At 41.2% G+C, this 11,087-nt stretch overlaps 1 protein-coding gene across 2 annotated transcripts in view; it reads left to right on the top strand.

The window, feature by feature from the left end:
- Positions 1-1,861: 1,861 nt before the first annotated feature.
- The window catches only part of OLA1 (Obg like ATPase 1), a 103,086-nt gene continuing 93,860 nt past the window's right edge, over positions 1,862-11,087 (top strand). Inside the window, exons 1-3 of one of the 2 annotated variants that reach the window (XM_054208033.1) lie at positions 1,862-1,946; positions 2,205-2,305; positions 4,125-4,268. In XM_054208033.1, the coding sequence (XP_054064008.1) occupies positions 2,205-2,305; positions 4,125-4,268 (245 nt within the window). In that variant the 5' untranslated portion in view covers positions 1,862-1,946. Of the gene's footprint in view, positions 1,947-2,204; positions 2,306-4,124; positions 4,269-11,087 lie in introns of those variants that run through there. The other variant, XM_054208035.1, reaches the window with a different exon arrangement.

Here is an 11,087-nt window from a genome sequence, read left to right as displayed (position 1 = left end):
TGCAAATATTCATCAAGACTGGCAAACTGGTAACAACGGACGAGGAGAAGGCTGAGGTACTCAACAACTTTTTTGCCTCAGTCTTCCCTGGCAGCCTCTCCCCACACCTCTCAAGTGGATGGACAGCAGGGCAGGGACCGGGGAAGAAAAGTCCCTCCAGCTGTAAGAGAAGATCAGGTTCGCGACCACCTGAGGAACCTGAATATACAGAAATCTATGGGACCTGATGAGATGCATCCCAGAGTCCTGAAGGAATTGGCTGATGTAGTTGCCAAGTCACTCTCCATGATATTTGAAAAGTCATGGCAGTCAGGTGAAGCCCCCAGTGACTGGAAATGGGGAAACATTGCACTCATTTTAAAAAAGGGTAGAAAGGAGGACCCTGGGAACTACCGACCTGTCAGCCGCACCTCTGTGCCTGGGAAGATGATGGAACAGATCCTCCTAGAAGCTATGCTAAGGCACATGGAGGACAGGGAGGTGATTTGGGACAGCCATCATGGCTTCACAAAGGGCAGGTCCTGCCTGACCAGCCCAGGGGCCTTCTATGATGGAGTGACTACATCAGTGGACAATGGAAGAGCTACTGATGTCATCTGTCTGTATTTCTTTAAGGTCTTTGATACAGTCCCCCACAACATCCTTCTCTCTAAATTGGAGAGATATGGATTTGATGGGTGGAGTGTTTGGTGGATGGCGAATTGGTTGGATGGGCACATCCAAAGGGTGGTGGTCAACAGCTCAATGTCCAGACGGAGATCAGTCACAAGTGGTGTCCCTCAGGGGTCTGTACTGGGACCGGTACAGTTTAATGTCTTCATCAATGACATAGTGGCACTGAGTGCACCGTCAGCAAGTTTGCGGACAATACCAAGCTGAGTGGTGCGGTTGACACGCCTGAGGGACGGGATGCCATCCAGAGGGACCTGGACAAGCTTGAGAAGTGGGCCCATGTGAACCTCATGAGGTTCAACAAGGCCAAGTGCGGGGTCCTGTACCTGGGTTGAGGCAACCCCTGGTATCAATACTGGGGTGAGGGATGGAGGGATTGAGAGCAGCCCTGCAAGAAAGACTTGGGGGTACTGGTGGATGAAAAGCTGGACATGAGCTGGCAATTTGCACTCGCAGCCCAGAGGCCAACTGTATCCTGGGCTGCATCAAGAGAAGCATGGCCAGCAGGGTGAGGGAGGTGATTGTGCCCGTCTGCTCTGCTCTTGTGGGGCCCCACCTGGAGTACTGCATCCAGCTCTGGAGCCCCCAACATCAAAAGAATAAGGACCTTTTGGAGGCAGTCCAAAGAGCCACGAAGATGATGAGCGGGCTGGAGCACCTCTGCTGTGAGGACAGGCTGAGAGAGTTGGGGTTGTTCAGCCTGGAGAAGGCAAGGCTGTGGGGAGACCTTAGAACGGCCTTTTAGTATTTAGAGGGGGCTTATAAGAGAGATGGGTAGGAACTCTTTATCAGGGAGTGTAGCGATAGGATGAGGGGTAACGGTTTTAAGCTGAAAAGAGGGTAGATTTTGATTAGCTATTAGGAAGAAATTCTTTACTGTGAGGGTGGTGAGACACTGGAACAGGTTGCCCAGAGAACCTGTGGCTGCCCCATCCCTGGAGGTGTTCAAGGCCAGGCTGGATGGGGCTTTGAGCAGCCTGGTCTAGTGGGAGGTGTCCCTGCCCATGGGAGCGGGGTTGGCAGGAGATGATCTTTAAGGTCCCTTCCAACTCGAACCGTTCTATGATTCTCCAGGGAGGGCGGCGGCGGCGGCGCGGACGCTCCGCACCGCCGCCTCTCGCCACCACCGCCCTCCTCAGGGCCGACCTTTCCCCTCGCGCCGCCGCTGCCCAATGAGCGGCCTCGGCTCCGCCTCTTCCGCCGGCGTGTCCGCGTGCGAGGGCTCGCTCGCGCCTCTTCCTCTCAGGCCGGGGGGGGCCGCGCTGCCAGCTGAGGTGAGTCCGCCCGGCCGCTCTCCCTCCCCTCGGGCCGCTCTGCCGGGCTGGAGCCGGGGAGGGTGTGGGGGGAGCCGGCCTGAGGGGCTGCCGGAGCCTGGGAGCCGCCTCCGGCTGGCAGCGCGGGGAGGGTGTTTCTTCTCGGCCTGCTGGAGGCGGAGGCCGCCGCGCTCTGCCGGGAAGGGGGGGGGGGGCCGGGGGTTGTGGCTGGGCCTTCAGCGTGCCCCGCTCTGTGCTTTATTTTTTTTTTTTTTTCAGATGCCCCCGAAAAAGGGAGGAGACGGGGTTAAATCGCACCCGATCATCGGGAGGTTTGGGACGTCCCTGAAGATCGGGATCGTCGGGCTGCCAAACGTCGGGTAGGTGGTCGGGGGAGCAGGCCGGGGCTGCCCCCCTCTCCCTGAGTTCGCTTCTGCTCCGGGTCGAGGGACCTGACACCGTTTCCGGGTGAAGACAGGTGCCCGTAGATGCGTATACGAGCTGAGGGGTACAATCTTAAGTCTTTTTGCTTAGTGTTAGACTTGTATCTTTAGCTTGAACTACATGTAGGTGGAGCGATGTAAAATGCTCAGGTAGTGTGAGCTAGTATGTATGTTCAAGTCTGGACAAGATAATAGTGAACTATTAAAAGAAGTGTTAGCAATTGCTGAGTCTTATGAAATACTGTGTGATTTGCATTTCCTTATTTCCAGTGTTGTATATGTGTAATACACATTTTTGTGAAAATACATATACGCACGTGCGTGTGCACACAAATTCCTTTTATATTTTTTTAGATCTCATTTTTTTGGAGAGGATGATGTGCACAGGAAGGGGTTAATGGTACAATAAATGTCATTTGCAGTAAAGAGAACTTTTCTTGAAACCTCTTCAGAGTTTGTAATGAAAAAAAGTTGTGTCAGTTACAGTTCGGGAGAGATGATGCAAAATGAATCGTTGTTCTCTGTCATACTTCTCATCTGAAGTTGTTATGGCTCCTGAAAGGAGCTATACTTAAGGCACTTAAAAAGAATGATGAATTGCCTGGAGAGTATCTGTGTGAAAGTATTGGTTTTAATTTGTGTATTGTATTTACTAAAAGAAGTTCTCAGCATTCTCAAACTTTAAAACTTTAAAAAATTAGAGGAAAAGTCTTTGAGTATGTCTCAGAGCCAAAAGTGCTGCTTTCTTGTCTTTCCATTATAATTTCTTTTATTTTTCAGGGTGTAGGCAAGTTGCACACCAGAAAGGAAATAATTAGCAGTAACATTGTATAACATGTCAATGGAGAAAAGCAGCATTTGCAGTTATGTTATGATGTAACTTTCAAAGAAAACTGTGACTGATTTTTGAGCGTGTTGGCTATACGCAGGGCAGCTTCCAGCTTATTTTTTTTTTTTCCCAGTGACTGAGGAGTTATGTGAAACTTAAAAATAAAAAAAACCCCAGAATATTTATGGTAGAAGATTCAGGAGGATTAAGAACTTTCTCGTAGCAACAACTCAAGAATTACTCTCTTTTGGTTAAATAAATGCCAACCAACAAAATAATCTGCTACTTGGTTTAAGTGAAAGTGTTTTTTCTCTCTGATGCCTTTTGCAGGTTTTTCCCGTTGATATTTAGTAAAGATGAAAAATGTTTGGTAAGGTAGAACTGTATCTTTATATGCACAAAAGTTTACTTGATTACTTGTAATTGATTAACTGATGTGGTTTGCATTCTATGCCCCTTTTTTTCGCTTTTGATTGTTGACTTTTATTGCTTAGATAGTGAAATTGTGTTAATACATAAGTAAGTCTGAAGAAACAACACAGTTGTGGAAAGAGCTGGTGAGTCTTGGCAAAACTAGTTCACTCAGAATAAGTTTCAAGTGTCCTTATTGGTTTCTCACTTTGTGCTTGAGGAAAATTAGTAGTGTCCAGTAGAGCTATGCTTTGCTTTTGGTTTAAAGCTTCTTTGCTAACTGACATGAGCAGTATAGTCATCTAGGGGAATTTTCAGGGGCAGGGAAACATCGTTGGGTTTCAATGGGACACTCCGTATGCGTATTTGAAAGTGTCTTATACTAGAATCAGGGCAATGGTCACTGTTGTTGAAGGAAAGTCCAGTATTTGGGTTGGAACAAGGTATGTTTCTGTTTAGCCCTTTTAAATGCTTCTAATTTGATCTTCTTTACAAAAGTGCGTATTTCGTTTATAGGAAATCAACATTTTTCAATGTGTTAACAAAGAGTCAAGCAGCAGCAGAAAATTTTCCTTTCTGTACTATTGATCCAAATGAGAGTCGAGTACCTGTGCCGGATGACAGATTTGACTTCCTATGCCAGTATCACAAACCTCCAAGGTAACTCAAATTTTTACTGTTTTTCTTCAGTTAAGCAGCTGAAATAGTATTACTGAACCAAAAAGTTTTCATAGAAGTTTAATGCAACTATAATGTCTTTAGTTAAGCTTTTACTGACATCTGTTTTAGTATGTGACATTATATATGTACCTGGATTATACCTTTTGCTTTTTCCCCCCAATGTGACCTTTGTGGTGTGAGGATGAGAAATCTGGGAGCTCCTGGTCATTGCTCAGCACCGTTTGGTGCTTGGTGTTCCTGTCTTTGAAGGTAGTGTTTCCCAGGAGATTTGGAGGATCTCGGAAAATGAACAATAGTGGACATACCTAATGTGTCACGAGGTTGCTCATTTGTAAAGTTTCCACCCTGTATTTTGTGTCATTCAGAATATTGTAGATGCTGTAGGTAGCCGAACAAATATCTGTCAACGTACCTTTGTCCTCAGTCTTTTGACAGTAAGCTTTATGGGCAGCCGTTTTTCCCCTGACTCTTTCCTTTTTATAGGCTCTGCTACTTGTTACCTGGTATATTCAGATACTCCTACAATATGTCACTTCTAATTGTTTTCTTATTCTAGGAGCATATTAATTTTGTCACATCAATGGTTTTTGCTATTGACTGTTTCTGTAATCTGCTCTATATATTCAGTGTGGGAACTCAATTTTTGCTTGAACAGCTCAATTTAAGGTGCTTTCAGAAAACAGAAACTTGCCACTTGTTAATTCCAGTTTGCAGTTACTTGCAGAGGTATCTTGAATAAAGTGAGTGTGCATAAATCATAGGGCAGATTAGAATGCACATCTGTTTTTGTTTAACACTTGGGCCTCAGTTTTAGAGCCAGATCACACCCACAATTAAAAAAGATTGATTAGTCATTGATCAAAAATCCATTTGTTAACTTAATTTTCAGGTTCAAACAAGTTGCTTCCATCTGTAATTCCTGTGCGCTTTTCAAATACTGAAAAATGCATTAATATGGAGCTGTTTGTTTTGGGTGGATTGTTATAACAGGTTATGTTGGTTTTCCTGCTTAAGTGAGTATTAAACATACTCGTTACTGTATGGATCATAAAACTACTGAATTTGGCACAAAACTTTCTGGCTGTAGATTGTGCAGGGATAATGGTGTGGCTTTTAAGTTTTGTTGACAAATTTGTTCTAAATTGTAGTGTTATTGCTGCTTTGGCCACATGAAGAATCTCTTCTCATGACATCTCTATGACCTACTACTTGTAAATTAATCGTTGAAGTGGCAAAGAGATTATTACCTCTCCCCTCATCCTACCTTTGGCCATCTATCCTTACAAGGAATGCCAAGATTGTAAATACCTGTATACGTGTTCTCCGACTCGCAGACTCTCTCTTGATAAAAATCACTCTTAAATATACTATTTTTGTTAATATTTACTGAATCTGTATTAAGTAAATGTACTGAATTGGATAATAATCTGGATATAAATAGTAAATCAGCTTTCATTTGAATGGTCTTTTGACTTTTAGAGAATATTTGTTACTTAAAATCAATGGATGTGGGGATTGGTGGGTAATTAAAGCTCCTGAGTTTGCGTGTGCTGCTTTTATGATTTTAATATTTCACTGTAACAGTAATAAAGCTGTGACAATTGAGTAGCACAGTAGACTGAGGTAAGTCTTCTTAGGCTGTTTGTGCTTGTCTGTCTGAGACTAACTCAGGAAAAGAACACTATGTTAGTGAAGATATACAACTGAATTGTAATTTAAATTCCTTAATTTCTCTTGTATAGTCTTGATTTTGTGCTTCATCTTTATGTAATATGTTCTGTGCTAATTTTCTACTTGTTTGGATTAGTAGATGTAATCAATCTATGCATGCAGAATGTTTTCTAAACAGTGAGTTCTCTTTAAATTAGACTCTTGTCTAGCCTCAAGATTTTGTTTTTTAAAATCTAAAGCATTCAGGTTTTTATTTCCCATGTGTTACACTTAGTCATCGCATAACTGCAGTCATTGTTGGGAGGTGGGAAAAAAAAGAAAGGGGACTTTGTCTTAACTAAAATAATGTATGACAGGCCAAAGTAATCTTGCCTTGATGTCTGCTGTGAGTGAGGGAAGGGAAGAGTGGGACTGGGCTGGGCTGGCAGTCGCTGTCTGTTGCGCTGAGCTGAGGTTGCTGCTGCTACAGAGAGACAAACTCGATTGCTGAGAATATTGCTAGAACAAGTTTGTGGCCATTCTGCCATCAGAGGAAGCGTTATGCTCTTCAGGTACCATCTTTTGCTTGAAGATCTGTTCCTATCTCCAAAAGAAGAAGGTATCAGCTTGGATGGGACTGGTGTGCAGTTTCTTGCTCGCCCATGCTGAAAGATGACTGGTATTACTTAATTGGAAATGTAAATGTTTGTAAACGAAATAATTTAGGCAACAATTTAGAGACTATTATGTAGAGGTAAATCTGTACTTAATAGATTAAGGTATGCTGCTAGAATTTATAACCTGTGATTTTTTTTCTTTCTGCAGCAGTGGAGGATGTATATGACTGTTTACAATAAATAAGTTCAGTGATACAGACTGTACACAGAAGGTGGGCTCTGAGAACTTCCAGTAAAAACTGCAGAGTTGCTGCCGAACGAATTAGCTGAGGAAATTTCCTTGAGCCTTGAACTCAAGGAAACCTGTTGCTTGCTTTCTAGTGTGAATGAAATTGTAGCTACTAAAAGAAGGAGAGACCTTAATATATTAAAAATAATTGTGAATGCTTGTTATTTTAAGGTCTTAATTTATAGTCTGTTACTAACTTAGGTATTTAAACTACTTATTTGTTTTAAATTTTGTACAATATTCAGTGAAAACTCATATTTGTTACATTGTGCTAATGTAGCTTTTTCAGAAGGAAAGACAGTTAGCTTTTCGTTTTGTTGTCCTCCTACCCCTGTTCCCCCAGCACGGGTACTTTCAGGCAAGGTTTGATGGACTAATGATTGTGTTAGTTCCAGTTTAGTAATTGGAAAGAGGTTCTTCATCTCAGCAGGTAGCACCTGCCTTGAAAGTTGGGACTTGGAAGCCAGAACAGTTGATCTCTTAACTGCAGTTAATATTTTAACTGGACATCTTGTGTTTAGAAGCAATGGGTTTCTTACACAAGAAAAGAGCTGTGTGGGTAGCACATCTAAAGAAAATTTAGTAACTTAATGCAAGCTTTAATAAAGCTGCTGTTGTGCATTTTTTGTTCTAAATTTTGTTAAGATGCTGCTTAATCACCTTAAGCCTAGAAATATTTTTTTAGTGTAAGGATGTCAAACTGATGTCATTTGGACAAGTGATCTGTGTCATAACTCACAAGTATCTTGAAAGCTTCTGAGTATACATACCCACCAGGCTTAGCCGGTAAGGTCCTACCTACTACCACAGCTGTGACGTACTGTTCCTGACCAGGAGATGTGTCTCAGTAGTGACATTTGTTTCAAGCCTCAAAATGATTTTGAACAAGGGGGTGGAGGAAACGACTATTTCCTCTTTTTATTTATTTATTTATTTAGTGCCTCAAATAATCTCCTCACTACAACAATTTTCATTCTTTCTTCTTTACTTTAAACTATATGATTAACTAAAAGAAATACTCAGGTAGAAGCAATATAAGCCTAACTATGTTTTAACTGTAAATAGTTAAAACTGAAGGACTGTAGGACTGTATTGGCTGATAGTAATCAACCTGTGTGAAAACATTAATAAAAAAAGTTATTTTAAAATCTATGTTTCTTCTTCCTCCTCTGGTTAAAATCAAATGAGACTATAAGCAGGAATGAGTAAAATGTAAGTAATTTGATTCATCCTTTCTCAAGTATCAGTATTCATTTAATTCCTTGTTTGTTTGCACCTGTGAGTGCGTTGCCTTGCCCATATGTGTTCACAAAACGCAATGCTTATTGCAACCACAAATCTGGATGTAACTCTGGCATATCAGCATCTGTAAGACAATCCTATTTTTTACAGAAAACAACTGAAAATTGGCAAGTATATCCTGTTGTTAAAGTGCTTCTTCCTTTGGTGTTACCCAGTTTGCCTGCTCTTCAGTTAGTTCTGAGCCTGTGTAAATCAACTTGGCTGTGATGCTTGTTCTAGCATTGCAAATGAATAATTTGCCAGAAGTTAACAAAAGACCTTAACTAGTGGTGACATGAGCCATCTTTTCTGCCTGGTGGGAGAAGGCAAAATTTAATTAGTTGTATTTTGTTGATATGACAACTTACTGCATAGTTTCAAACAGGCATTTGGTATACACGGGACACCAAGTATGTGCCTTAATCCACATAGAATATTTTACCTTTTTACAATTCCTGTAAGTGAAATTTAATTAGCAGATTTTTCACTTCTGGTTCATGTGCTATTAGGTTCAAGTCTTTTTTGTCAGTACCATGGATGAAATGCTATTAATGAAATTGTTCTTGCATAGAAATGACCAGGGTTCATCTTCAGTACCTAGTTCTTCAGAAGCAGATTCCTTTAATTACCCTGTGAGTTATTGGGTTTACGTTGGTTAAAACTGCTTGCAAGATTGACTGCAGAAGCTGTAATAGGGAGTACAGTCTCCTGCAAGCGGGAGGGACTATGAACTGTTCTCTTCTGTTTGGAAATGAGCTAAAAATAGTGGTGAGGACAGACTGATGAGTTGAATGGCTTTGTAAGAAGTTGTCACAATATACATGTTCTCCTTCTATGTTGCTACTTTTACTTCAGGTCATTTGTGAACTCTTAACGGATGGCTCCTACTTAAGTTGTATGAATTTTTGTGAAGGAAGAAGAGTTTCCCTTTTCTAACAGATTTCAATTAACAGCTTTTAAAGGCAGAAGAGCCTGTGCTGGAACCAGGGCATGAGTAGCACGTTTGGCTTTACCAAAGAGAAAAGGGGAGCTGGACATTTTTATCCTAATACTGAAGAATCTGGCCTTTTTGGTGTGTGCGACCTCGGACAAGTAGAATTTGAGTTGAGAGAAATTTCTCAAACCATTTAAGAAATGAATAAGAAATGAGTGTGTTATGAGAATTATCAATCAGGCTTACTGGGAAGTTGCTGCATTTTGAACTTAGTTGAAGCTGTCATGTTCCAGGGTCTGCTCGTGAATGTGAGATTTCAGTAAATGCTGCAGAGAAATTATTGGGGCATTATTTTCGTGGGAGAAGAGACATGTGGAAACATAGAAGAATAAAAATCCAGGTAGAGGAACAGCATTTTGGTTCTGATGTTTCAGAACCAAGTCAAAGCTTCTAAGTCAAAGCTTCAGGTGTATGCTGCCTGTGAGGCTTCTCAACTAAAAATTACTTGTGGAAACTTGAGAAATAACGATATGCCTCTTCCCCTCAAATTTTGGAGAAAAAAAAATGTATGCACAACAAATTGCAGATACTGTATGTGTGTGCGTTTTAAAAGAAAAAAGGTAACTGGTTGCATTGTACTGTTCAGGATTACTGTACTGAACAAACAGGTCAGGTAAAGAAAGTCCTCTTGCCTGTTTAACTAACTGTTTTGGATGGGAGTTTAAAACAAAGTTGGTGAGAAACAGACCTCCTCCCCTGCAAAATGCATAACCATATGGATGCATAAGTTTCTTATTCCTGAATAAATACCTTAACCACTGGACTACAAAACTGTACTTTCTTTATCCCAGTGAGTCTTGTGATCTTTGCACACTAGCTCACACAGGGAAGGTAGTGCACTAATATAAACTCACTGTTGCTGTTTTCTAAGTGAGGTAAAAAATCCTTGATCAAGGATTACACCTTTGCTTAAAATATGGAGATACTTCTGGATTTGGTAATTGTTTCATATCATAAATTCTTGTGACATGCTTTATGGTAGATTGGTGTTGCACTGATTTGTACAAATGATCAGTTGATGCCACCTGTTCCTGATGATCATTTGAGGCTCAGTGACATTATGCTAATGCTGACTAACGAATCTTAAGAAATGGAAATTAATCTGTTTAGAGGAGGAGAGAAAAAAAAAAGAACAATCCAGCTAGGTCTTCTACATTTAAAAGAACTAAAACACACTCAAGATATATGATACTTTTCCCCTATTCTTTGCAGTGTTTTCAGTTTAGTTTCATAATGTTTACTCTTTGTCCTTCAGAGCATAGGCAAGTGTGACTAGTTTGTGCCGCCTTCAGCTTTTCTCTGTGTTCATCTTTCTGGGATGAAAGAGAAATCGAAGCTTAGGAAAGGGGTTGCCAAGAATGGGGAGGGTTTTATTTTGCTTGGAATGTTAACTTCGTGGTACCCAAGGCGAAGGTGAGAAAACATCCTGGAAACCCAGATACTTGTCTTCAAAGGTCTCTTGCCTCTGTTTGTCAATTGTGAAATAAATGTGCTTCGGTTTTCTTTCCATTGTTTAGCAAATGAGGTTGATTCTGGTGATGGAGTGGTCCATCTACATATGAAGGTATTTCTCTTGCTCTAATGTGGCATCTTTGTAGTGAAAGTGTGAATTCTTCTGATGGCTGGCCAGGAAGTTAATCCTACCAGAATGAGGAGAGGGGAGCATAGGAGAACACCACCACCTTTGTTTTTCTTAAAACACAGTTTAAAATGGTAATGGAGAAGGGCTTTAAAGAGTGGCATTTTTCTACCTTGCTGTTGACTTAGTTATGTGTTGGTAAGCAAGGAATTATAACAATTCTGACTGGGAAGTTGCTGCTGTTTCTTCTGAGGTACGCATTAGCTCTGTGGTTCTGTCAGGCAAAAGGAGTTTATTGGGTTAATGCATTAATAGAGTTACTGGTTTCTGTCTTCAGAATGTACGTTACTCCTGGTAATGTGTTGAACTTAAGGATTTGCTCTTTCCG

Source organism: Rissa tridactyla, chromosome 7 (assembly GCF_028500815.1).
Source record: "Rissa tridactyla isolate bRisTri1 chromosome 7, bRisTri1.patW.cur.20221130, whole genome shotgun sequence".
Taxonomy (NCBI): domain Eukaryota; kingdom Metazoa; phylum Chordata; class Aves; order Charadriiformes; family Laridae; genus Rissa; species Rissa tridactyla.
The sequence above is the reverse complement of the archived record's forward strand: the minus strand, read 5'-3'. Positions and strand labels throughout refer to the sequence as shown.